Here is a 27850-nt window from a genome sequence, read left to right as displayed (position 1 = left end):
TTGACTCCGCAGAGGCCAGGATCCTGTTGCACAAATAGTAGGTCGTAATAAGTTGATTGCTTGCTCTCCTTTAGAGTGTTTTGTGATTTTGAATTTTTCATTTATAAACATTATAATTGTAATGTATATTTATAATGCATTCTCATTATAAAAAATAACCTTTAATAGCACTACCACCCTTGCAAAAATTTTAGCAGAAAAGTAGAAGCAGCTCCTAAAGGATTTTCAGGGGATATGAGATTGTAGCTAAGCACTGAGGAACTTAGTCCTTGATTGGCGCAGTGTTCAGAAGTATGTAAAGTGACTTGTAGGATATCACATGTAGATGTTTTACCTGATTTTTAGTAGGGGATCTTGCTAATGGCATTCTTTGAGATCTTTTTTTAATCTTCTGTTTATATAGAAGTCAATCAGAATCAACATGTCTGGGACTGAGGAAGCATTGCTTGGAGGCCGTGACAGCTATTCTTCTGCTGGTAGCAGCTCTGTATTATGCTTTGGACAGGTAACTGGGTTTTTCACACCTGCAAAGAATGAAGTTAAATGAAAAAGCTATGAGGGAGCAATTAGTAGAGCACCATCACGTACATATGCATAAGCTATTTATTATTATTAGTTTTTCCTATAGATATATTATTTCAGAGCCTTTGATGAACTCTCAGGGTATTTTGGAACTTTAGTATCAAAAGACTAACAGTACTGGGGATTACATTTAGCTTTAAATTTTATTTGTGTTTGGGTAGATTATATATTCATATGATACAGCATTCAAAATGAGACAAAGCCTCTTAGTGAACAGCTGTACTCTTTCCCTATCACTCCTGCCCGCCTTTCACCCAGTTGTCTTTTTTGGAGGCACCCAGAGTTTCTGATGTCATTCTTTGTAACAATATTGTGCATATTAAAGACCTTTTTGCTTTGTCCAGTCATATTCTTTACCGGAAATCTGTTTGTGAGTATTTATTTCATCTAAATGGGACAAAGGGGGACAACAACCAAGGGGACAAAAATCCAAACATGTTGTAGTATATTTATCTGTGAAGGATGAGAAGCTGTTCAGTGGAAGAAGAGGTACACAACTTTGGAGAAGACAGTGGAAGGAAGACTCCCTGTCAGCTTTCTCTCTTCTTCCTTTTTGCCTGTATAAATGTCATATGCAGACTTGGAAGTGGGAATTTTTAGTTTCCCAATTCTGGCATGAGAAAATTTTGTAGGGATGGTAGTAACAGCTAAGGCAGTGGTTCTCAAAATGTGGTTCACTGACCCCTGAGGATCCATGAGACCTTGTCAAAGTCCATGAGGTTAAAAATATTTCCATAATAATACTAAAATACTGCTTGCTTGTTTTCATTCTCATTCTCCCATGAGTGAATGGTGGAGTTTTCCAGAGACTGCATAGCATGTAGTGATACTGCTCTGATGGCAAGTGGAATGTGTGTCAGTTTTGATTCTTAACATTGACATATAGAGCCTACATAAACAAAAGCTCTTAGGGTCCGTGATTCTTTTTAAGTGTGTAACAGACTGTGGAGTCCAAAAAGCTGGAGACTTGCTGACCTAAAGAATACTGGAAATGTCAGTTTAATTTTCTTTCTGTATTATAGTACCGATACACAGCAGAGGAGTACCAGGCCATCCAGAGTGCTCTGAGGCAGAGGCTGGGCCCAGAATACATAAGTAGCCGCATGGCTGGAGGAGGCCAGAAGGTAAGAGAGTTTATATACCTGAACAGTGAGTTGCCCGTGTGGCTGACTTCTTCATTATTTTTTAATATATATTTTATTGATTATGCTATTACAGTTGTCCCATTTGTTTTTCTTCCCTTTGTTTCCCTCCGCCCTGTACTCCCCTTCCCCTATCATCCTCCCTGCCCCCTTAGTTCATGTCCATGGGTTGTACATACAAGTTCCTTGGTGTCTCCATTTCCTATACTGTTCTTAACATCCCCCTGCCTATTTTATACCTACTATTTATATTGCTTATTCCCTGTGCCTTATCCCCCATTCTTCCCCCTCCCCCTCCCCTCTGATCTCCATTTCTGTGATTCTGTCCCTGTTCTAGTTGTTTGCTTAATTTATTTTTGTTTTTGTTTTTGTTTTTTTAGATTCAGTTATTGATAGTTATCATTTTACTCTTCGTAGTTTTTTGATCTTCTTCTTAGATAAGTCCCTTTAACATTTCATATAATAAGGGCTTGGCGATGATGAACTCCTTTAACTTGTCCTTGTCTGGGAAGCACTTTATCTGCCCTTCCATTCCAATGATAGCTTTGCTGGACAGAGTGATCTTGGATGTAGGTCCTTGCCTTTCATGGCTTTGAAAACTTCTTGCCAGCCCTTTCTTGCCTGCAAGGTTTCTTTGGAGAAGTCAGCTGATAGTCTTATAGGAACTCCTTTGTAGGTAACTGTCTCCTTTTTTCTTGCTGCTTTAAGATTCTCTCCTTATCTTTACTCTTGAGTAATGTAATTATGATGTGCCTTGGTGTGTGCTTCCTTGGGTCCAGCTTGTTTGGGACTCTCTGAGCTTCCTGGATTTCCTGGGACTCTATTTCCTTGGCCAGATTGGGGAAGTTCTCTATTATTTTTTAAAATAAGTTTTCAATTTCTTGCACTTCCTCTTCTCCTTCTGGCACCCCTATGATTCGGATGATGGAACATTAAAGTTGTCCCAGAGGTTCTTAAGCCTCTCCTCATTTTTTTGAATTCTTGTTTCTTCATTCTGTTCTGGTTGAATGTTTATTCCTTCCTTCTGTTTCAGCTCTTTGATTTGAGTCCTGGTTTCCTCCCCTTTACTTTTGGTTCCCTGTATATTATTTTCCTTTACTTCATTCTGTGTAGTCTTCTTTTTTCCTCCATTTTGCGACCATACTCAACCAATTCAGGGAGTATCTGATTACCAGTGTTTTGAACTGTGCATCTGATAGGTTGGCTCTCTGTTCACTGCTTAGTTCTATTTTTGGAGCTTTGATCTGTTCTTTCATTTGGAGCATATTTCTTTGTCTCAGCATTCCTTGGAAATCATTGGAAGGGGCGGAGCCTTAGAAGTATTTGCCAGGTGGGGCCATCCAGGTCGCTGAGTTGTGACTGTGTGGGGGAGGGATCCGAGAGAGAACAATGCTGCTTGCTTGGCTCTCAGCCGGCTTTCAGTCACTTCCCCCGCTACCCACAAGCAAATTGGGCCCTTCTGGTGCTGATTCCCAGGTGGGTGGGTTCGTGTACATTCTAGGATCCCGTGGGTCTCTCCAGTGGACTCTCTGGTGAGGCTGGGAGTTTCTCCTAACACCGCAAGCCCCACAGGTTTTTATCTCCACAGGTTTTGAGGCTTTCTTTTCCTGAACTGGAACCCTGGATTGCGCGGTCTGTTTTGCTCCTCAGCTGTTCCTTGGTTTATCTGCACGCAAATGGGGTACCATCCAGTCCACCAGCAGCTGCCTTGCTGCGCGGCCTCTCTGCCCCTCCTGCCAGTCTGGATGAATGTTTCTTCTTTAGCTCATTGGTTGTTGGACTTCCATACAGTTAGGTTTTCTTGCAGTGCTGGTTATTTTTTGTTTTTACAGTTGTTGTTGTCCTTCTTTTGGTTGTGCAAGGAGGCACTGTGTGTCTACCTACACCTCCATCTTGGCTGGACTCGGCTGACTTCTCCGATGATCTTGCCAACTCCCTCTCTGGCTCCTCATAGAGTCAGAAGGCTTCTTGTTCATTGTTGCTGGATGTTTTCTAGTGTCTTTGGGAGGGGATGGCTTCTAGCCTCTTTTGTCAACTGAAGTGACCCAAGCATTGTCTTGAGACTTATATGCCTGCCATCATAGGATTTTTACACAATCTTTTAAAAATACGTCTCATGCCATTTGTTTCTAGTTTTAACTCTTTGTGTGTTTTTGGTCCTCTGTAACACATGTCGACCTGCGATGTATACTTTTTTGGAAACTGAGTTTTGGAGACTTAGGCCAGTGGATATCTTTACTCTTGTCTAATGCCTTGAGACAGGACATTGCTTCTATCTGGCTCCTTCAGGAAGGATCTTTGAAATAAGTTCACTGAGATTTTTTCCTGGAATGTTTAAGGGCAATTTTGCCGAAAAAGCTGGTAAGGAGTACTTTAAGTAAATTTTGATATACATATAAGTATGGCAAGAAATTTTAACGAGTTTTTTTCTTTAATTTTTTTTCAGGTGTGTTACATTGAGGGTCACCGGGTAATTAATCTGGCCAATGAGATGTTTGGTTACAATGGTTGGGCCCACTCCATCACACAGCAGAATGTCGGTGAGTATGCTTCCTGGCAGGGTAGCTTCCTCATTTCCCTTACTTGGCATTGTCTAATTTCTGATAAGAGTGCTTTGTGGGTGAGGATGTCGGGTAGGTGTATTTGGTTTCCAGCAGGAAGAATATGGATGAAGCACAGGGATCAGTATCTTCTCCTACTGGTTTCTTTCCCACTCCCTAGATTTTGTTGATCTTAACAACGGCAAGTTCTACGTGGGAGTCTGTGCATTTGTGAGAGTCCAGTTGAAGGTGAGGGTGATGGAATGGACTTGCTGCCTCCAAGAGTCAGGAGGGTGGTGAGAACGAATGTGCAGGTAGGGGGGTCTCTGGGCTGGGGCACAGCCCGGCTGGAGAACAGGCCCCAGGGCTGGGTCCCAGCCAGTGTCCCTTAGGATGGTGGTATTCAGACCTCCTTTCCCATGTGACCCCTGAAAGAATTTTGAGAAACTCTTTTCTGTACATTTTTAAGTTGATACTTAAAAGATTTCACCATAAATATAAATAGTTGTAAGAGTATATTTTTAAGCATATTGTGAAATTTGGCATTCTAAAATAAATCTGTTATGTCTTTTTATAATGTACCAAATGATTCTAAATATCATAGAGGATTAAATACTGTCATCTGTTTAAAAAACACATAAGCAAGCTATTCTTTAATCATAAGAAATTTGATATTGTTTCTTTTGCACTCATATTTTCATTCTATTCCTCCACTGGTTTTTATCCTAATATAATATATATTTATCATTGAAGTCTTTTTTTATTAATAACTTTATCATACTTCTCTGCCTCTGTGTGTGTGTATAAAATTAAATTTTGGGGGGTAAATTTGCAGTGACCTGAAGGCTCTAAATAATAAAAAGTTTCTTTTGGACTGACTTCATGTTACAGATATTATTAGTACATAATTGATCACTGCATTGTGTTTACGTGGAAGAGACAACATAACTTCATCAAAATTTTTATACTTAATAAAAATTATATGGAAAATGCATTTCTTAATGAGATGGATGACGCTGTTTTCTTCTTTTTCATTCACTTTATATATCCATAGTTTAATTTTATTCCTAGACAGAACATTCAGCATTAATTCTATTCTGACTTTTTATTTGTATGAATAGTACCGAAAAGCTTTATTCACATAAATAAATGGGGAATAGAAAGTTTGTATAGTGCCATTCATTTCTTTGAATGCTTTCTGAGTTATGTCTCCAAATCATCGAGCGCTGCCATCAGAAATTATATCAGTTCTCTAGATGCTAACAGCTTGATCAGCTCCACCTTCGCTGTTGGCGAAAGTCAAAAAGTAGATACCACATGTCTTGCGAAAGGATTTTCTGTCCAATCATTAGAGTCTGTTAAATACAGTACTTAAAATTTTCCGTTAACTTGATGTGCTGGGGTTTTTATTCCTTTGGGTAGTGCACCTTAGTGAGATGTGGGGCAGGTTGGATATGCACATTTTTATGTAGAAGAGGAAGCAGGAGAGGAGAATTGTCTTGACCACAGCCGCAGGTCCAAGCAGATCAGGTCTCGGAAATAGCACTGGAGATTGATTCTTCTCAACTCATTGCCTGCGTGCCCTTTAGCAGCAGGGCCCTGGGTTACGTGTGCCCAGTCTGGGCACTGCTGTTTGAGGAAAAGAAGAGCTGTAGCACCAAAGGGACAAGTGCAGCTTTTCACGTTAGACTTTGAACGCCTTTTCTACCTCCAGGACGGTTCCTATCATGAAGATGTGGGCTATGGTGTCAGTGAGGGCCTCAAGTCAAAAGCCCTGTCTTTGGAGAAGGCCAGGAAGGAGGCAGTGACAGACGGGCTGAAGCGGGCACTGAGGTAAGCAAGAGAGGCCAGAGTCCACTCTGTTGCGTTTTAGTGCTGGTTTCAAAGTGGTTTTGTTTCTTTAAAAAGGTAATATATTCACATCATTCAAAAATCGAAACACTGAAGTTCGCCCTGCTTTCCTGCTTGCTCTCTCTTGTATTTTCCCAGTGCTACTCTATGCTTTGGTGTCCCTTTTTGGGAAGAAGTGGTAGGATACTATGTTCTCTGTTCTGTACTTGATTTTGCACTTGCTTCTCTTCGACTCAGTAATGTATTTGGGGCCCTTTCCACATGAGTACATAGAGAGCTTCTTCATTCTCTTTAACACACCTAGATACTTCTCGTTTTGCATATGTCACTTAGTTGACTTAGTTACATAGTGCAGGGTCATTATCCGTTTTGGGTCATAGATACCTTTGAGATTTGAGGTGAATTGGGTCACCAGAAAAATACATGTATAAACATTCACCAAAAATTTGCAGCACCATAGCCTGTATATCCCAAGTAAAGAACTTTGGTCATGGAGGACCTCACCCCTAATTGTGTGTGGCTCACTATTGTTGGGGTGGGGGCAGGGAATCTGCTCTGGAATTTGCGCCCCACATCAGACTGTGTACTGGGGTTTCATGAGTGGTTTTTTAGTCTTTTCATATTCATTACCTCTTGCTGAGGACAGCGATTTGTGACTGTCATGCCCACTGATGTATTCTGACAGCCCAGTCCCGTGCAGGAACATGGCAGGTCCTCCGTGACGAATTTTGAAGGCATATTAGGGCCCACTCTTCTGCTGCCATTGAGAAGCAGCTTGCACAGAGTTGTAGCTTTCTTCTCTGATACTGACATGTAACAGTCCTCAACCCTGTTTCTTTTTTTATTTCTTACCCATAGAAGCTTTGGCAATGCACTTGGAAATTGTATTCTGGACAAAGACTATCTGAGGTCACTAAATAAGCTTCCACGCCAGGTATGTTACAAATGAATGAATGGAACATATTACAGTAAAGATATAACTAATTCCCTTGTGTCACGGGTTGAGTGTTTGGGATTGAAGAGAGAAGTGAAGACTCAGCTACTTAGAGGGTCTGTGGTATGCATTTCAGACTTCTTTAACAGAACTTGCAGGAACTCATCGCCTTATTTCACAGCTAAAAAGAACCGAAGCCTGGAGAATTTGTGTCACGCCTCTCTCGTATAGAGAGGACTGTGGCTGGGAATGGTCTGTGAAACCTTAAAGGGAGCACACAACCCTCACCAGCACTGCTGCTGTTTCTTAGAAGCACTCAGAACCTCCCTTTCCTGTTCAACCTTCTTGCTTTTCCTTAATTCTGGTGTCTTTCCGATTTAGATCTCCCTTGTTTTTTGTCAGTGATCTGATCACTCGCCTTTGGAGAATGGGGTCTGGAGCGTTCCTGTGGCCTGGTGCAGTGTAGCTGTTTCCTCTGGCCCCCGCTGAGGTCCCCCAGTGCCGCCGCCTGGGCAGCGCTCCCGCTCCTGTACTGGAGGGTTCTTCTTCTTGTGGGGCCCCTAATAGACGTGTGTCAATTGGCATCTGTCAAAACTCCATTTATTTCCTTTTTTAGATTTTTGTTTTGTTTTAAAAGATTTTATTATTATTATTTTTTTAGAGAGAGGGGAAGGAAAGGAGAAAGACAGGGAGAAAAACATCAAAATGAGAAAGAAACATTGATTGGTTGCCTCTCATATGCACCCCTACCGGGGACCAATCCTATAACCCAGGCATGTGCCCTGACCAGGAATCAAACCAACAACTTTTCGCTTTGGGGGATGATGCCTGACCAACTGAGCCACACCGGTCAGGGCTTTTAAAAAAAATTTTTTATACATTATTGTACATACTGAGTTTGCTAATGTTTTGTTAAGGATGTCTGCATCTATATTTATAACAGATATTAGTCATAGTTTTTCTTTTCTCTTTTTTTATGGTAAAAAACACATAATAAAATTTACCATTTTAACCGTTTTTCATTGTACAGTTCAGTAGTGAAACAGATCTCTAGAACTTTTTTTATCTTGTAATACTGACACTCTATACCCATAAAACAACTTCCCCTTTCTCCCTTCTTCCAGCACTGAAAACCACCATTCTCTGTCTGTTTCTAAGAATGTGATTACTTTAAATGCTCATCTAAGTGGAAACACAGTTTTTGTCCTTTTGTGATTGGCTTATTTCATTTAGCATAATGACCTCAAGTTTCACCTATGCTGTATGTAGCACGTCAGAATTTCCTTCCTTTTAAAGGCTGAATAATATTCCATTGTGTGAATATAGTATCATATTTTAGGGTTGCTCCTATCTCTTCACTATTGAGAATAGTGCTGTTATGAACATGGGTGTGCAAATACCTCTTTAAGACCCTGCTCTCAATTCTTTTGGATACATATCCAGAAGAGGAGTTGCTCATTCATTTCAGTGTTATATTTTTAAGGGAAATACTGTTTTCTATAAAGGCTGTACCATTTTTCAGTTCAATGAACAGCACACAAGGGCTCCAATTTCTTCACATCCTCTACATCCTCACCAACACTTGTTATTTTCTTTTTTTTTTTTTTTTTGATAGTAGCCTTACCAATGGGTGTGAGGTGATATCTTATTGTGGTTTTGATTTCCATTTCTCTGATGATTAATGACGCTGAACATCTTTTCATACGTTTATTAGCCATTTGTATATAATCACTGGAGACATGTTTGCTCGAGTCCCTTGCCCATTTTAAATGGGCTATTTTTTTCTTTTTTTTTAATATATATATTTTACTGATTATGCTATTACAGTTGTCCCATTTCTTTCTTCCCTTTATTTCCCTCCACCCTGCACTGTCCCACCCTCCAACATTCCACCTGCCCCGCCCAGCTTAGTTCATGTCCATGTGTTGTACATAGAAACTCTTTGGCTTCTCCATTTCTTATACTATTTTTAACCTTCTCCTGTCTATTTTGTACCTACTATTTATGCTGCTTTTTCGCTGTACCTTTTCCCCCATTCTTCCCCCTTCCTTTCCCCTCTGTTTTACTGTTCATAGTTTTTGATCTTCTTTTTCTTAGATAAGTCCCTTTAACATTTCATATAGTAAGAGCTGGGTGATGATGAACTCCTTTAACTTGACCTTGTCTGGGAAGCACTTTACCTGCCTTTCCATTCTAAATGATAGCTTTGCTGGACAGAGTGATCTTGGATGTAGGTCCTTGCCTTTCATGGCTTTGGAAACTTCTTGCCAGCCCCTTCTTGCCTGTAAGGTTTCTTTGGAGAAGTCAGCTGATAGTCTTATGGGAACTCCTTTGTAGATAACTGTGTCCTTTTCTCTTGCTGCTTTTAAGAGTCTCTCCAAATCTTGGGTAATGTAATTACGATGTGCCTTGTGTGTGCTTCCTTGGGTCCAGTTTCCTTGGGACTCTCTGAGCTTCCTGGACTTCCTGGAAGTCTCTTTCTCCAGGTTGGGGAAGTTTTTCTTCATCATTTGTTCAAATAAGTTTTCAATTTCTTGCTCTTCCTCTTCTCCTTCTGGCACCCCTATGATTCAATGTTGGAACATTTAAAGTTGTCCCAGAGGTTCCTGAGTCTCTCCTCTTTTTTGAATTCATGTTTCTTCATTCTGTTCTGGTTGAATGTTTATCTCTTCCTTCTGCTCCCAATTGTTGATTTGAGTCCTGGTTTCTTCCCCTTTACTTTTGGTTCCCTGTATATTTTCCTTTATTTCACTCTGCGTAGTCTTCTTTCTTCCTCCATTTTGTGACCATACTCAACCAATTCAGTGAGCATCCGATTACCAGTGTTTTGAACTGTGCATCTGATAGGTTGGCTATCTGCCCATCACTTAGTTCTGTTTCTGGAGCTTTGATCTCTTCTTTTATTTAGGCCGTATTTCTTTGTCTCGGTGTGCCTTGGACATTTGGAAGGGGCAGAGCCTTAGGTATTTGCCACGGCTGGGCCACCCAAGTCACTGAGTTGTGACTCTGTGTGTGGGAGGGGTCCAAGAGGGAACAATGCTGCTTGCTCGGCTCTCAGCCGGCTTTCAGTCACTTTCCCCGCTACCCACAAGCCAGTTGGGCCCTTCTGGTGCTAATTCCCAGGTGGGTGCGTTTGTGTACATTCTAGGACCCTGTGGGTCTCTCCAGTGGACTCTCCTGTGAGGCTGGAAGTTTCTCCTGCCACCGCAACCCCCACTGGTTTTTACCTCCACAGGTTTTGAGGCTTTCTTTTCCTGAACTGGAACCCTGGATTGAACGGTCTGTCTCGCTCCCCAGCTGTTCCTTCGGTTTATCCGCACGCAGATGTGGGACCACCCGGTCTGCCAGCCGCTGCCTCACCCGCCCGGTCCTCCCGCTGCCGCCCTGCCGCGCGTCCTCTCTGACCCGGCTGCCCGTCTCCGCCCCTCCTGCTGGTCTGGATGAATGCTTCTTCTTTAACTCCTTTGCTGTCGGACTTCCATGCAGTTTGATTTTCTGGCAGTCCTGGTTTTTTGTTTTTAAATTTGTTGTTGTCCTTCTTTTGGTTGTGGGAGGAGGCAAAGTGCATGCACCTTCGCCTCCATCTTGGCTGGAAGTGCTTAGGCGATTTCAAATGACCTGTCTTCTTTATTCTTCCTGTGAAAGTCTGCTGTAGAACCTCTCTAGCGAATTCTTCAACTTTGTTATTGTATTTTTCAGCTCCAAAGTTTGCTTCCTTCTTTTCTATAGTTTTTCTTTGTTGATTATCTCATTTTGTTCACACATCATCTCCCTCATTCCGTTCAGTTGTCTGTGTTCTCTTTTAGCTCACTGGGCAACTCTTGACAGTATTTGAAACTCTTTGTCAGACAGTTCATAGATCTAGATTTCTTTAAGGTCAGTTTTTGTTTGTTCCTTTGGGCCATGTTTCCCTGTTTCTCTGTATGCCGTGTGATCTTTTGCTGAGATTTGGGCATTTAGAAAAACAAACACTTCTCCTAGTCTTTATGTACTGATTTTGTGGGGGGAAGACTTTCAATAATCAGCCCAGATAGAGGTTTTAGGGTGTCTCAGGGCTTTTATGATCTCTTTTTCCTCTTGCCATCTGATTGCAGAACTGCAGCTCCGCTGGACTATGGTGCTCACTTCTGTGTTTAGGGGCTTTCAGACTCTGACACTGGTTCCATTAATGTTCTGAGTCTGGTGAGACAGGAACCAATGCTTTGGGCAGCCCCCAGATAAGCCAGGACATTGGACACACAGCCCACTCTTTGTGTCCATACTGAGGGGAGAGCCCAGTGTCGGAGGTTTTCTCCTGGTTGCACTGCTCTGTACTGGGTAGAGGCAGGGGCACAGGTGAGCGTGCAAAATGCTGTGAATTTCCTACCCCTTTTGCTGGAATCTTTTTGAAGTTAAAAAAAATTTCAAGTACAGCTGACATTCAATATTATGTTAATTTCAGGTGTACATCATAGTGGCTAACATTTATACAATTTATGAAGTGATTCCCCTGGTAAATCTAGTTCTCAGCTAGTGCCATGCATAGTTGCTACAGTATTATTGCCTGTACTCCCTGTGGTGTACTCTATGTCCACCAGATTATTTTGTAACCACCCATGTGTGCTTCTTAATCCCTTTACGTTTTTCACCCAGCCCCCTAACCCCCATCCTGCCTAGCAACCATCAGTTTGTTCACTGTATCTGTAAGTTTGTATTTGTTTTGTTTGTTTCTTTTTTTTTTGAGATTATACATATAAGTAAAATCACATGGTATTTGTCTTTCTCTGTCTGACTCATTTCATTAGCATAATACCCTCTATGTCCATCCCTGTGGTTACAAATGGTAAGATTTCACTCTTTTTTATGGCTAATATTCTGTTGTATATATGTACTGCATTTTTATCCAATCGTCTATTTATAGATACTTAGGTTGCTTCTATATTGTATATGGCTATTGAATATGAAATGTCCTTCTTTGTCTCTTGCTATAGCCTTCGTTTTATAGTCTATTTTGTCTTATGTAAGCGTTGCTAGGCCAGCTTTTATTTTGCTTCTATTTGTGTGAAGTACCCTTTTCTATCCCTTTACTTTCAGTCTGTTGTGTCTTTTGATCTGAAGTGATTCTCTCATAGGCAGCATATGTAAGGGTCTTGTTTTCTTATCCATTCAACCACCCTGTCTTTTGATTGGCGCATTTAATCCATTTACAGTTATGGAGTTACTGCAGTCATATTTTTGATATTCTGTTCTTCTTCTTACAGAAGTCCCTTTAGCATTTCTTGTAACTCTGGTTTGGTGGTGATGAACTTCTTTAGCTTTTTTCCTGTCTAGGAGCTCTGGAATGTTGTCTTGGTTGTCTGTTGGACTTAGTGCTATAGCTTCTGAGCTGGTCACTGGAGTTCTCACAAAGGTATCCTAGTCCGTACATTGTTGTTAACCCAGTGTCTCTGTCGGGGAAGGAGGGCCTGGAGCTTCCTAGTCTACCGTTTTGCTGACATCACTCTATTTCTTTTCTACTCTTATTTTTTTTAAATGAATTTCTTAAATGATACAAAACATACACGCAGAAAACCGTATAAAACATAATGGCACAGCCTGATAAATTTTTAGAAGTGAACCTATTTGTACCCCCAATAGAGAAACAGACGTTCCCAGAACCCCACACCCCATTTCTCCCCCATTCACTACCTTGAGTTTCTCTTTTCAAAAATAACTTCTGTCCTAACTTCTCTCTGACTTCTACCCTCAGAGAGTATTTTTCCCATTTTTGAATTTTATATAAATGGAATTGTACATTTGAGCATTATAAAAATTGCAGTATTAGAAAGTACATGGAGACATGTAGACAAGCGCACATAGCATGGAAGGTTCAGCTTGAGGAATTCTAAAACTGAACACACCCACGCACGCAGCATCTGCATCGACAGAACATGACCTGTATCCCAGAAGGCTCAGTTGTGTCCCTTGCAGTCACTGCTAACCCCTCCCCTTGGCACTACCAAGGAAAACCACTTTTCACAAAAGATTAGTTTTGATTATTTTGCACTTTTTGAAATCAAACAGCTTTGTGTCTGGCTTTCATTCAACATGTTGACGAGATTCATTCCTGTTGCATGTAGCTTTTTCATTGCTGTGCACTTTTCTGTTGCATGAGCACACCGTAATTTTTTTCCCATTTTGATTTTAATTCATCTTTGAGATGATTGTGTAGCTTTAGCATTCTTGTACGATGTCTTTTGGTGCGCGCACACACATATTTATCTAGGGAATCGCTGGGTCGGGTCAGAGGACAGGCAAACACTCAGTTTTAGTCGAGCCTTCCGGTTTCCCACTGCGGTGCTAATGTTGCCACATCACAGTGTATCAGAGTTTCAGTTGCTCCATCTCTTTGATAGCACTTAGCATTGTCCATCTTTTAAATTTTTCTCAAAACTCATTTCTTGTTTTTTTCCAAATTTTTTTATTGTGGTAAAATATACATAACACAATTTACCATGTTAACTATTTAAAGGTGTACAGTTCAGTGGTATTAGATACATTCATCATGTTGTGCAGCCATTACTACCATTTATCTCTATAACTCTCTCTTCTTGTAAAATAGAAAACTATCATTAAATAATACCTTCCTACTCCACTAATCGTACAGCCCCCTTCATAAGCAAGAAAAATCAACCACCAGTCCACTTTCTGTTTGATTTTGACTGCTCTGTGTACCTCATATAAATTGAATCATATGTATTTATCTTTTTGTGACTGTTTAACTTAGCGTGAGGCCCTCCATCCATGGTGTAGCATAAGCCATTTCTTTTTAACCTACTCATTTACTTTCCAATGTAGATACTTCATTTTCAGGTTATTTTTATCAAAAGGTTGTCAACTCAATCCCTCATTTTCAATTATTGTATCAGTATCCATATTATGAACTGAGAGAGAAGTTCCCCCAAGTGAAAAAACACTTAATTTCTGTAGGGCTCAAGGCTTGTTAGTAAAACAATCTGCTGTGCGCCACGAGACACCCCGTCTTTCTTCTCTCACTCCCTCGATGCAGCAACAACTGCAATGGGAGGGTTCCCTACAGTCGTAGCTCACAACCTACGTCAGTGATTTCCAGGTTTTCTTCTTCCTGTTACTTGAAGAGCACTTAATTGTGCCACAGCCCACCTGGGCCTTTTTCTGTGATGCCTTGTATTTGCAGGAGGAAGTTCTGGCAGGAGGGGCAGAGAAGGTGTAGGCCGCCACAACTGCTGTGATAATTTCCGTTAAAAAAAGAGAAAGATAAAAAATAGACAGCACCAGATTCAGTTGCCACGGAAAGATTTAAATTAGATTTTATAGACCATTTGCCCTAAATCAAAACTAAAATAAATTTTTTTTTTCAAAAATCATTAATAAAGTAAAATTGTTTTATTCCTCATTTAATTAAAAATATTACTTGAAGTGTTGGATCTTTTGTCTCAACTTCTTAGGACCTAGAAGGCATGATGGGGAAAGGATTTTCAAGTGCTGTTTTCTAGGACTCTCGATCTTTAAGGCAGGGGGAGGGGAAGCGCAGTTGGAAGAAGTATCCACCCTCCTCTCTTGCCTCATTAGTTACCTCTTGAAGTGGATTTAACTAATGCAAAGAGACAAGATTTTGAACCATATGTGGAACAAGCAAGATACAGCAGCTGCCGACAGAACATGGCTCTGGGACCCCCAAAACCACAGGAGATGACCTCCCCCTGCCGACCAAGCCACTCAGATGGTCCCCATGTTGTGATACAGGGAGACAAGGACAGCAGCTCCCGGTGCGTGTCCCGAGTTCCCCGCTTTCCTCTTCTGCCTTCTCTACCTTCAGAGCCAGCACGCTGGGTTGTGTGGCCTCTCCGGAATTGGGTGCCGTATTCCGTTAACTCAGGAACTCATTCCTACCTGTTGCTCTTCTGCTGCAGAAGCCTGGCGTCCTCTGCTGTGGGGAGGGATGCCACCTACCAGCGGAAGCTCCGGCAAAAGCAGTTGCAGCAGCAGTTCCGGGAACAAATGGAGAAACAGCAGCAAGTTCAACTCTCAGCTCCATCCACTGAAAAGAAGAATCAGGGTTTGTGAGAATCAGGATGGGAGCAGAGGCCCCAGGGAGGTGTACTGTACCTGGGGGCTGCTTGTCAACTGAGTCCCGATCCTCTGTGGTCTGGTCCAAGCTGGAGCTCAGTAGGCCTTCCCTCAAGTTGCCCAACTGGATAGATGAGTCCAAAAAAAATTAAGATAGTGAAATCCTGCCACGTATTTCCCCATTTCTAAAGACACTAAGGAAATGGGCCTTGACAAAACCTGGAACTAGAAATTTCATTGTACACAACGTTTGCTTCATTTTCTTTGGCTGTCTCTGCATTACAAAGCCTTTCTGAGCTGTCTGAATATAAGGAAAATTTGCTTATGAAGGTAATGGCTTTGACAATTATTTATCTATGAATTTTAGTTTATTTCAGAGTCCAGATTCAGTGGGAGCCATGCATAGAGGTTATTTTTGGTCTTTCCCAGAGTAGAAACAGGAAGGGCTAAGCCCAGACTAATTGGATTTTTGCCCAGTTTCTCCCTAAGAATGATGAAGGAGTTCATAGAGGATTCGCTTTCATTAATATTTCCCTCAGCACTGAGGCTGAAATTAAGTTGGGGGGGAAAAACAACTTACTGTGCTGGGGATGTTCTTAGTAAGAATTATTCTAGACATATACCATGTTGTGCTGTGTATAATGCTTTCCTGTGTTTAACATGCACCCATGTTTTAGGCCCAAACTTTCAGGAAAGAAAGTTTTCATTTTAATTTTTTAATTCAACTTTTTATGTATTTATATTTAGATACTTGTTTTTTGTATTATAAAGGAATTTTAGCATCCCTTTGTGAACATATTATAGTACAAGAAATTTTATGTAACAAATAATTACAAAACACAAGAACAGATACAAGGTATTTTAGGTGCTGCCCATGTATGATGCGCATCCTTCTTTTCCCCTCAAAAATTTGGGCAAAACAGTGTGCATTATACATGGCAAAATACGGTAGCTTCCAGACCGTTGCAGAAGCCCGTGGGTGGGAGAGGGGCCCAGGGTGGGGAGTCCTCCAGGCCTTTTCCCTACCCACATGACCATTCATTGTTTTTATTGTTTTTTTCTATATTGAATTTCTATTAAAGATTTTCTTGGAACAAGGGTTATAGCTTTAAGAAGTGTTCTAGTAACCCTTCTATTTTTGCCACTAAAGGAGAAGTAAACTGTTTCCCCCCCCCAATTTGGTAGGAAGACAAAAGGTGGTTTTAACAGGTAGGACTGGAATGCAGGAACCTTGAGTTCTGCTACTGGCTGCGCTGTGAAGCAGCATACTCTAGGCAGCTTTGCACTTCTGAGGCTGCCCCGTCCAGCTGAGTTCTGTGGTCTCTCCCTCTGAACTGTCGCAGAGCTGCCTGCACCTTCTTTGAAGGACAGCACTTCCATGGCACAGGGTGCAGAACCACTCTTTGAGAGCGACTTCCCTGAAGGTGAGTAGGGCCTAAAGGAATGCTAAGTATTAATTAGGACATACTTGTGAAATGCATGTAAGTTACTGTGCTGGATACCTCTGGTACTTAACAAATGTATTTTAAAAGCAGCATAGAAGTCCTTTCTGTTTTATAGCCCCATGAAGTTTTAGGAAAAAGAGGGCCCAGAATGGGTTGATGGCAGTTTTGCCAGTAGCACAGATTCAGCTCCTCTATTTTCCTAACCTGAGGAGCTTCAATGTACTTTTAGGGGTTGGGGACAGAAATTCTAAAAACTATCATAGGGCCCTCATGGCATAGGATTTCACATGACCTGTTGTTTCCAGTGCTTTATGTGAGAACACTTCCTTGTTTGCCGATGCTCCATTTTTCTGTGCTCTCTGTCCTTGCAGACAGTTTTGAAATATGGGCTATGGCTCCAGATGCAGGGGACAGTGTTGCCAAGCCCTTGTCTACACCAGAGCCCCAGCAGACTGCCGCCATGCCAGTCCTGAAAAGCCAGATGGTGACCCAGAACAGGACCCCACAAAGCCTTTGCCACCAGAACCCACAAGCAAAATCTGAACCTTGGCACCTCCAAACTGCCAATGTTAACGTGACAGGTAGCAAAGTGTTTTAGGAACAAAAATTGGAGAACCTGGGTTTAATCCTATGAATTTTGAAGGAGAATATTCTACTTAAAAAGTAGGATAGAATCATGACGAAGTGTTAGCAATATAACAGACTGACAACCATCAACAACTGGAACTCAAACAAAAACAAAAACAGAAACAAAAACTAAGCAAACAACTAGAACAGGAACAGAATCACAGAGATGGAGATCACATGGAGGGTTATCAGCAGGGAGGGGAACAGGGAGAATGGCGGAAAAGGTACAGGGAATAAGAAGCATAAATGGTAGGCACAAAATAGAGAGGGGGAGGTTAAGAATAGTATAGGAAATGGAGAAGCCAAAGAGCTTTTATGTACGACCCATGGACATGAACTAAGGGGGTAGATTGCTGGAGGGAGGGGCGGTGTAGTAGGGAGGGGGATAAACGGGGGGAAAAAAAATGGGACAACTGTAATAGTATAATCAATAAGATATACTTAAAAAAAAAGAAGATAATTGGTTTGAGAGCCAGAACTTGTCCTTTGAGGTATTCACTTGAGCCCTTGATGGTAGTGGGACATTCTGACGTGATCGCATCAGAGATTTTCCTATGAAAAGTGGGCCTTTGTGATTATTAGTGCAACTTGGTCTAGAAAAGTTAACAGAAGGGTATGTTCCTCATAACAATTTTCAGGCTTAGGTTTTTAGTTGAAATTCAGATCATTACCTAATACAATTCAGAAATTACTAACTGTGAGTTGACTTTAAAATCAAGGCAACTATATCTTAAAAGCTTTTTCTTCCATAGGCAACTGTGATTCCTACAGGAAGAACCCAGACACGAAAAAAAGGAAATTGGATCCATCTTAAAGAGCTCAGGTTACATCACTGGACTGTCACAGAGGGACATTAGAGAACTGCTTTTTGGCCATGAAATTATTCATCATTCCTAGGGAATGAGCTTTACTGCCAAGAATTTACTTGCTTCATTCTGAGCTTTCTCAAAGGATTTGACTATTGGAGCCTACTGCAGGTAAAACTGAGCAGTTGGAAAACAAGTCCTTTAAAAAAGCTTACCACACACTGCAGAAGGCTTTGGGGGGAGATTAAAAACCTTTTGAGTTTTTGAGGCTCTTTATTATTTATTGCTAACTATTGTTAATAAATGTGTAACTTTACGGAATCACCAGTGGCTACAAGTAATGTAAGCACTGGCTTTTTTAAAAAATTTTATTTGTTCACTTTTTTTTTCCCCACTACCAGTTATTCATTCCCCAAATCCTCTTTTAAACAACCACCTGCATTAATTATTGTTGAGTGATCTCTGTCTTCTTTTGCGTTAGGGCACCAAGTTCTAACGTTGTCCATGTGAGGGCTGTGCCACGTTCAGGACAAAGCCCACAGTGGGGTTTTACTACTGTGCATCAACCCAGGCTACTATCCCCTTCTATGACAACCTCTTGTTTAATTAAGGAAACAATGACCTGAGGCCAAAGAAGACACATTTCAAGAGCGCAAAATAAACCCTTTACTTCATAACAAGATAGAAAATATAAGTAGCTGTTTATTTTTTTCCCTTTTCAGATATGTTACAACCCACCTTAACATAAGTTGTTTTTCCATGGTGCTTAATAGATGTTTTAACAATTCTTTCTCTTAAATGAGTTTGTAAGTTTACTTTTTTTTTAAGATTTTATTTATTTTTAGAGAGAGGGGAAGGGAGGGAGAAAAAGGGAGGGAAACATCAATGTGTGGTTGCCTCTTATGTGTCCCCAACTGGGAACTTGGCCCGCAGCCCAGGCATACACTCTGAGTGTGAATCGAACTGGCAGTCCTTTGGTTTGCAGGCCAGCACTGAATCCACTGAACCACACCAGCCAGGGTACAAGTTTACTTTTTAAGGTGCATTTTGGGCTGTACCTCTCTAATCTTGAGGGAGTGGCTTTCATTATTTTTTTGGATAACAGATCCATCTGTGGGGAGCTGGGAATCTGAGGCAAGGAACTCTTAACAGAAGGCTGTCAAGCCATTTCTACTCCTTGGGAAAATGAAGAGGCAGATTCGGTCACATAGTCCTCTTTTGATTTTGATATCCTTACTGTCTTCTTCAGAGTAAACATTTTTATCTGCAGTATAACCTCACTACAGGTCAGAATTGTGACTAAAAACAGTTCTTGAAGTTAGGAATCCAGTTATAAATTGCACACAAAACAGGGCTAATGAAATCATGAAAAAGGAACTGGCTGGAAATGAAACCTCACAACTCAACAAAAGCAAGTTTGGTTTATTTGAATGGTTTCATTAAATAAGTCTACAAAGGTAACAAACTGAAGCACAAAGTGCAATTTTACAAGAAGCGCAACACCCAGAGTTAGTGCAAAATGTACAATTAACGGCTGCGGAGAAACCCAAGGTTTGAATTCAGTTTATTCATTTTTTAAAACAGTGTACATTGTTAAATAATGTAAGGAAAACATTTATAATTCAGAAAGATTTTTTTAATGTGGAAAAAAGATACTCAAAGTGTACTATTAACACAAAAATAATTTAAACATTTCAGTAGCACTAGTTCATTCCTCTAGGCTTCAGTTATTTCATCCACAGGAGGGAAAAATAATCAACAGTAAATAAAACCAGTTACTTTTTTTGTGAGTGAAGAGATCTCAACATTATTAAACCAAAATAACAAACAATGTGCTGCATTTGGTTTGCTCGTTTCTCTAGTAGAAAATATTGTTTTATTCATCTTAGGTGGTCCATTTCTTATTTATTTGGCCACCTTCTTTGTTCTAGCCTTACTCTTTCCATCTCCCCAAGAATTGTAAGCAAATAAGTAAACAATTTTGAAGGAGGGCTTGGAACCCCTGCCCTGTTCATTTCTACCTTTTTAAAATCTTCAGCTTTCATTTGTATCTTTGGGGCCTAGGCTAACTTAAGGAGACAGGGCCGACAAAGGAACAGGACCATTGAGGTGGGTAAGAGGTTAGAATATGTCAATTTCCCAACTCAAGAGTCAAGACAAGAAGCACCCCAAAATTAAGGTTCCTAGCTCCCCCCCCATCTTCTGAGATAATAAAGATCCCAACATAGCCAATTAGGAGAGTATTTCCTGAAAGCTCTGAAAATAACAGAACTGCCCATTACAACTAGGCATAGCTAAATAATACTGGTTGGTTGCAGTTACTACTTAAGGAGAATATTGTTACTATGAAATGCAAGAATATCAGTTGCAATTGCAGAAATAAAGGTGGCATGAAAGATGTGATCCTGCAACCATTTGAACATTATACAGGAGAAGAGCAGGAAGAAAAAGCATTCTTTCCTACAGTGCTTAATTCAGATGTGGGTCCACTTTTCGCAAAAAATAAAAAATATAGTACCCCCAAGCTGAGAAATGCCTGGTACATTTGCAACTAGAGGAAAGCAACCCAAATAGTTCTTAGAGCAACTTTCTCCATCTATGACTTTCCACTACCACGTTTCCCAGCTTAAAAACCAGCTCCCATTCGCTTCCCTTTATGTTCAGCCATTTCTTCTAGGCCTGTTCAAGCCCAGCTCAAACGAGTAAGGCTTATGGCATCCATTGGCCAAGTATCACATATCTTCTAAACAAATTTGTTCTCTCACTTTTAGTCTTTTTCTTTCACATATCACACATCACCTTATCTTCAATTGCTCAGTTTTGTTCCAGTACCCCCTCCTCAAACAACGTTCTGCTTTCAACCACTGATGTCAACTTAACTTCTCACCCTGCTCATCTTACACCTGCTCTAGACAAAATTGTTAAATGACTTATTTAAAAAAAAAATTGTTCAATTTCCCTTTGGCATCATCCACTGCTGGGGTCACGTGGACCTTAGATTTCCTTCCATATGCCCTTTGCTGATCTGGGGGTCTGATGAGAAGTTGATGCTAATGGCAGAAGCAATAGAAGTCCAAGGCACTAAAAAATCCAGCAAGCAATACTGGTTGAACAGAAGTATTCAAGTACAGTAATTTATACAATTTTACATTCACATTTATTTATCTAATACAATGGAAGTACAAAGGAAAAAGTTAAAGTGTCTCAATAAGTAAAGGACAGAGCTAGCTTTTTTTCCAACGTTTTAAACCTTTCATATTTTCATCTTAAAACTACTGTTGTCCAACAACATTCATACATCACAGTGTTTCCACATCAAAACTGATGGCAAGTTACATGTCCGCAGGGAACTCTTTTTCTTTTTTTTCCTAATTGCTAATGCTGCAGTCAAAGCTGCTAATATTTGCTTAAAGCACTAATGACCTATCTTAAGAAAGGGCTAAAACCTCAGTCTCCTGGTGTTTTCCACTGGGTTCTAAAGAGAGAAAAAAGGAAAGGGAAAAAAGTGGGGATTGGGTGGGGGAACAGGGTAGGAGAGAGCCCAATACTTTTTTTTGTCTTCTGGTTTAGATTTTTGAGGGAATAGGGACTTGGGGCGGATACCCAAATTAAGAGCTCCACCCACTTGAAAATACAGATGGGGTTTCGTTTTCCATTGAGTGCTCTAGTAGCTTTCTGATAAAGCCTTTCTCTTTGCTGGCCCTCGCTGTGGGTACAGGGAAACAGGAAAACACAATCTGAAGCTGCCCCACCACAAGAAAGCTGCTCCTTCCTTCTTGTCCACTCCAGCTGATGGCGAAGGGGGAGAAACACTCTCCACCCTGAGGGCTCTAAGCAGTATTAAACACATTCTTTTCTGGCAAGAAATAATCAGTTAAATGAAGCACTAGTAGTTAGCAAATAATCAGTTAAATGCAGCACTAGTAGTCAGCATTCCCTCTCCTGCCCCCAAATCTACTCAGTGAATGTCTCTAGGTCTGACTAAGTGGTCCGCAGGTTGGAACCTGGGGGGTTGCTGATGGATTTCTGCAAATTGCTGATGTTGAAATTCTGTAAGGAAGCAGTCCCTACAGGCGGGAACTGCCCAAGCGGCTGCGGTGTGGGGCCACCTGTCCCGCTCCACTGAGTGCTAAAGGGTGGAGCCGGAAAACTGTACTGCTGCGGTGGGCACATGGACTTGGTGAAGTGACCTAGAGAGGTAGCTGATGCTGCAGAGATGGGGGCAGAGCCGCCCAGGTTTGAGGTCATGGAGATGCACAGCTGACCGGGGGCGGAGAACTTCCTTGCCATCGCAGGGCCCTGAAAACAAAACAACTCACTGTAAAGTATGGTATGAGCATAATGTGCACGAGTGTGAAGTGGGCAGTACTACAATACAACTTGACCACAGGGACTACTGTAATCTTACAAAACCTTTCAATTATTATTGGCTCTTTACATTTACCAAACAGGGGTGAGAATAGCCATTCTGACTGGCAGGGGGCGGTGTGGTGCGTGCGTGTCTGTGCAGTGGCACGCAGTTCACGGTATCAAAGGAAAAGGGAAGAAAAAATGGAATCGACCAATAGGGAGAGAAGGACTCAGGGAAGGAAAAATCAAAGGGTACCTGGGTGATTTTTTTCCTGTTTTTCTACAAGTGTTAAACAGTTTTAATTAAGCACTAAAGAAGGTCATGACCTGAAATGTTAATAAGCACTAGGCCAGGTAGTTTATATCGTCTCCAACTCAGATGTGCTAACTGGAACAAAAGGGAAAACTTACCTCATAGTTCATATGTCCCTTGCTTCCTCTCCTGCCTGAAAGATTCATGGCATCTCGGGCCCAATTGTCTACCAGCTTGTGCAGGTCATCAGTGAATGTGCCCTTCCTGCTGGAGGTCAGGGCAGGAGGCTGAGCTTGGGCGGCTTGGCTGTTCACTGTTCCCCCAACAGTGTTTGTGCTGCTGGTCCCTAGGGTTAGAAGCAGCAATAGAATATAACCATTAAAAGGCATTTGAATTTAATTTAATGAACAGGAAAAGCACCACAGAAGGATGACTGGCAAGCCACAAAATGGGGAGAGGATGGACTGGGAAGCCATGCAAGAAAGGAAGGGAGAGTCCAAGGTCTTACTGAGCCAATGCTTTGGCATAACGTAATGAAACCAGATTCTCTTCAGGGCTGCAGGAAGGCTCAACAGCTCAGGATGACGGTCGGCACAGAGGGCAGGGACCTCTTTCAGCGCCTCACGCAGCGCCTCAGAGCACTGAAGCTCACTGCCAGGGAGCGTTCCCAGCCTCGCACGGATGAGGGAAGCGTGCGATGGTCAGTGAGGCTAGCTGCTCTAGAATGTTGCAGAATGCAGGGTAAAACAAGGTGATTTCTTGAGCACTGGGGCAGGATTCAAGTAGGAGTTACAGAAATGCGAAAACAGGTGCTTGCCCAGGAAAAGAAAGGTTTCCCAAACCATACTGACACTGCGGTAATCTTTAGCCATTCTTTAGTAGAAAGAGGTGGTAAAGAAAAACAGCAAGCTCTGTTCAAAAAAACTTTCACCTGGACTCATGAACACAAATTTGTAAACATAAACTTGGGAGGAATTAAGGCTTCAACCTCTCCCAGTTTCCTATGAGTGAAGGACCCAAGGTCGCTCGCAAGGAAAGTTTATTGTGTGCCTGAATCTTTCAACTCCAGGAAGGCAAGCTATTCCTGAAGATGACCTAAGTTTCAACTGATTCAAGGATTCTCAGCCCTTCCGCCCCCCACCTCTTCCCAGAAGAGCGAGCAATCTCATGTGGAAGCAATGGGAACATTCCGCTGAGGTAGGGGTGCAAAGGGGAGGAGGAAGCTTTGAGGTATGAGGAAGGAGCTCTATTTCTATGGTTTGATGAGAAAGAAAGGAGTCTGTATCCTGCCTGATTTCGGCTCTGCTGGAGGGCACACTGAAGATTATGCGAAGAGGCAAGTTTTAGGGAAGAGGGAAAGAAGAGTCATGGTCTTGTTTTATAACTCTCATCCCCACTTTCTTACCAAGTTTCACATTTGCTGCAGAATAAATAAAAGGTACTGAAGTTGTGAGCCAATAGGCCTTAAGATATCCAAGTAATGCTGGGGACTCAATAAATGCATCCATCTTCCGGCTTTCAAGGTCAAAGCAGCACCAGAGCGCAGCAGCATACCTGAAGCAACTCTGCCATTGAAAAGCCCTTTATGATCCATTGCTGGCCAAGTTTATACCACACTACCCAGGGAATGGCACACACAAGCATGTCTGTACTTGAGTAACAGCTAATTCTGAGGTGAAGCTGCAGAGGAAGGTCACATGCTTCTTAACACCAAGGCAAGACATGGAACTACTGCAGCGTGTGTCTTAGTTCCCTCTCAGTGCCCGCTGGAGCCACAAGGGGATTGCTATTGCACATACAGTGTAAAGGGAAGAATAAGTTCCCCTACGGTACAGGAAACCCAAGTAGACAAGTATACAAGCACAGGAAACAGCCTTCCTCGGCCTGCAGGAGGGAGACAGCGGTGGAGTGGGAAGCAGAGGCAGCGAGGATGGCAGTGGTGATGGTGAAACCCAGAAGGCAAGCGTCGGGCATGCATGAGGACTAGCATCCTGCTTGAGTGATTACTGCTTGGTGGCCTGATGCGCTTGATCAGACAATCAAAACAAAAACAGAAATTATCCCAAGTGAGCAGGGTTGTCAAAAGCCAAACACAAGAAGCTCTGTCGAGGTGAACACAGCTTACTCACAAAGCTCATGCTGGGAGTCACAACTCTCTAGTCTCATGCTGTCGCCTTTCATGCTCTGAGGCCCCTTTATTAACCAACTTTCATTTTTCATTTTAATCTATATTATACAATACTGGGTTCTGAAAGTGGGGCCTATAACATGAGGAAGAGTCTACCGAACAGCTGACCTTCTTGTACTGGCTTCTGAAACAGACCTTCCCCTTTAAGAAGGAAACAAACACATTCCCTTCCTACCAGAAATTAGCTCCTGGGAAAAGCTGACTATAAAAACTAGGAGAATACATAGTGCATTTAGTCCGTTTTAGTAATAAAATGTTTAAGAACATCTGTAATACAGATATTTCTGAGAACACTGTGCGCCTTCCAGTATATGCTGACTCACCTCTAAACCTTTCTCAGTTCTGCTGTAAAGCTCTCAAAAGTAGTGTATGCTCTACCACCAAAAATCTCTTTTTCCATTTTCTTGTGCCATAATACCTGTCCCCATGTTGCCAGAGCCTAGTAACAATAACCTATTAGCAGCCACAACTTACTGCCCAGTATACCCTAAGTAGAGTGTTTTCTGGTTGACCCTCTGGGTGGCCTGCAGGGTTGGTGAACCGTCTGCACTTTAATGAAAGAGCAACAATCTAAGAAGCCAAACTCTATAGTGTCACGTTTCTTGCCTCACCAACCTAGCAGACATGTGTGCTTTGACCACTGCTGATTTTCCAGTGGCGGGCACATATTCGCTGACTAAAGAACTCTTTCTCCAAGGAGTCAGGAACCCGGGATCTCTGTGCATATCCATGGACACATCCAGCCATAACCGTCACAGAGGCAGGCTCCTGGGTCACCACTGAAAACACTGACTGTGAGGTGGTTTCTTAATCTGGACGGATAGCCACTCGTCAGCAATTAAGCATGTTAAAGAATATTATTAGAAAAGGGTACGGAACTAGAGAGATGGAAGTTGAGAATCAGTGAGTTGTGAGGCTTCAGGGTTCAAAGAGCTCATGGATAACAGGCTTTGCGATCAAGGACCAAAAATAACAGAAAAAAAAGATAATTACTACAGAGCTGGTTGCAAGGACAGACTTTTTTCACCATCTTCCCTGAAGCACAAAGAGAGAGCAATGTGTTAAAAATAAAGAAACATCAGTGTAAAATATTTAGATCTCCAAACAGCACACAAAGTCCCAGCAAGAGAAAGCAGGAGGGGAGACAGACTGGTAGGACCTGGAGCCCTTGCCAGAGATGTAGTTCTATGCGCTGTACCTTCCTGGCCTTTAGCCTTAACTTGGTTATCTGATGGACTGTGGTACCTGGCTGACAGAAGCTGAGTTTCCATACCCAATCTTTGTATCTAGAAGAGTAATGCCCTGCATTAAGGTTCTGGGATGGAGGGTGGGGGGCGGGGGGCACTCCAGTCTCTCAGATCTCACTGCTTGAATTTCAAATACCCAAGCAGTCTTTCCATTGACCCTGTCCCACTTTCTGTTTCTCCTGCTGGGTTGTTAAAAAGCACTCAATTAAATGCATTAGCAATTCCACCACAGTAGGCTGAGAGTACCACTGTTACAGTTTTCACATAATTTAAATTGGCTAATACATTTCCACATCCTAGACATACATACTAACGCTTTCCCCTCTAGAAAGGTCTTTAAAAAGTATATGGAAAACAAGCAACTTTTGAACATAAATAAAGCATTAAGGCAAGCCATGCTTCCAAACCATTATCTATTTTGAGAGCATAGAATAATGCATTCAAAACTATTAAGACCTCCATGCCTATAAGCACCTGTTTTTTCTTTCCACATTTGCTTTAAATCTGCCTCTCACAATTCGTTCACCAAGGCTTATAAGATATACACTGATGTGCCTTCAACAGATGGTAGGGCCTCATTTTAGACCCAGAAGGAAGAGGTAAGAGTTAATATTTTGAAACACTTTCATTTGAACAACAGTGTAAAATACCACCTACCTTTAAGAGTGTGATGAGGCTTTACTGAACTAATTTGAAGTGGTACATGTCACATTACAAAAGGCCTTGGTTCTCATTATTCCCTCTTAGACATTTCAGGGGATATAACATAGGCCAGACAGGTCACACTCTACTTTGAAACACTTGTCTCCTGTTAACATCTTTTCATCTTTCTAGCTGGACATATTCATTATATGCTTATTTAAGTGTCACGATGCTGATATGCTTGGTCCAGGCTAGTTTTTCCAGAAAGTTATTGATCCGAATGCTGAAATATCACACATGCTTCCAAAACTACCAAACTGGCTAATGTCTTCCACATCCTTTGTCAAATAGCTCTGGACTAGTGATGTGTGAGGGAGGCCCAAGGACCTCAGAACCATACTCAGAAACAATGATGGCCTCTTAGCACATGCATTTAACAAGCACTTCAATAACCACATCAGAAGTTTGAGGCCTTAACAGAGATCTTTATCTAAATTCTAGCAAAAGGTTTTCTACATGAACCTTATTTTTGTTTATTAAATTTCATTTCAATATACATTTACTGATTACTATGCCACATAGACACTGGCCAATCATAGGGAAATTGTGAGCTTCCCCAGTGCTGCTTTAGCAACTTTATCTGATTTGTACAACCCTAGAAGACAGGCATCATCTCCATTTCACAGATGGGGAAGATGGCTGGAGAAGTTGGGTGACTTGCTATTGTGTCTTATTTTTAAGAAGAAAGCTGGAAAATCCCAGCAATTACTGCATTTTGCCATGTATATAATGCATACTTTTTTTGCCCAAATCTTTTGGGGGAAAAATAAGGATGCACATTATACATGGGCAGTACCTGAAATACCTTGCATCTGTTCTTGTGTTTTGTAATTATTTGTTACATAAAATTTCTTGTACCATAATAGGTTCACAAATAAATGCTAAAATTCCTTTATAATACAAAAAACAAGTATCTAAATATAAATAAATACATACATACATACATAGATACACACATAATTGAATTTCAAAACTGAAATGAAAGATTTCTTTCCTGAAAGTTTGGGCCAAAAACACGGGTGTGCACGACACACAGGAGCGCATTATATACAGCACAATATGGTAAGTTAAAAAGGCCATTTTCACTTGCAGGTGCTTGGTTTTGGTCTTAATAGA

At 41.5% G+C, this 27850-nt stretch overlaps 2 protein-coding genes across 11 annotated transcripts in view; one reads left to right on the top strand and one right to left on the bottom strand.

The window, feature by feature from the left end:
* RAD52 (RAD52 homolog, DNA repair protein) overlaps positions 1 to 18672 on the top strand; it is a 30857-nt gene extending 12185 nt beyond the window's left edge. For both annotated transcript variants that reach the window (XM_054577177.1, XM_054577179.1), the window contains exons 2-12: positions 404 to 505; positions 1605 to 1706; positions 4171 to 4264; positions 4446 to 4513; positions 5979 to 6097; positions 6974 to 7049; positions 14619 to 14815; positions 14960 to 15105; positions 16460 to 16540; positions 16933 to 17142; positions 17941 to 18672. In XM_054577177.1, the coding sequence (XP_054433152.1) occupies positions 422 to 505; positions 1605 to 1706; positions 4171 to 4264; positions 4446 to 4513; positions 5979 to 6097; positions 6974 to 7049; positions 14619 to 14815; positions 14960 to 15105; positions 16460 to 16540; positions 16933 to 17142; positions 17941 to 18002 (1239 nt within the window). In that variant the 5' untranslated portion in view covers positions 404 to 421 and the 3' untranslated portion in view covers positions 18003 to 18672. The remainder of the gene's footprint in view (positions 1 to 403; positions 506 to 1604; positions 1707 to 4170; positions 4265 to 4445; positions 4514 to 5978; positions 6098 to 6973; positions 7050 to 14618; positions 14816 to 14959; positions 15106 to 16459; positions 16541 to 16932; positions 17143 to 17940) is intronic.
* A 743-nt stretch (positions 18673 to 19415) lies between these two features.
* WNK1 (WNK lysine deficient protein kinase 1) overlaps positions 19416 to 27850 on the bottom strand; it is a 148683-nt gene continuing 140248 nt past the window's right edge. For 5 of the 9 annotated variants that reach the window (XM_054577176.1, XM_054577171.1, XM_054577172.1 and 2 more), the window contains 2 exons: positions 22756 to 22943; positions 19416 to 22293 (listed from right to left, as the gene is read on the bottom strand). In XM_054577176.1, the coding sequence (XP_054433151.1) occupies positions 21976 to 22293; positions 22756 to 22943 (506 nt within the window). In that variant the 3' untranslated portion in view covers positions 19416 to 21975. Of the gene's footprint in view, positions 22294 to 22755; positions 22944 to 25778; positions 25821 to 27850 lie in introns of all 9 variants that reach the window. The other 4 variants (XM_054577168.1, XM_054577170.1, XM_054577173.1 and 1 more) reach the window with 1 other exon arrangement.

The sequence above is a fragment of the Pteronotus mesoamericanus genome, unplaced genomic scaffold (assembly GCF_021234165.1).
Source record: "Pteronotus mesoamericanus isolate MK-2021 breed Mesoamerican mustached bat unplaced genomic scaffold, CSHL_Meso_final contig_41, whole genome shotgun sequence".
Lineage (NCBI taxonomy): Eukaryota > Metazoa > Chordata > Mammalia > Chiroptera > Mormoopidae > Pteronotus > Pteronotus mesoamericanus.
This window is presented reverse-complemented; position numbering and strand designations above follow the sequence as displayed.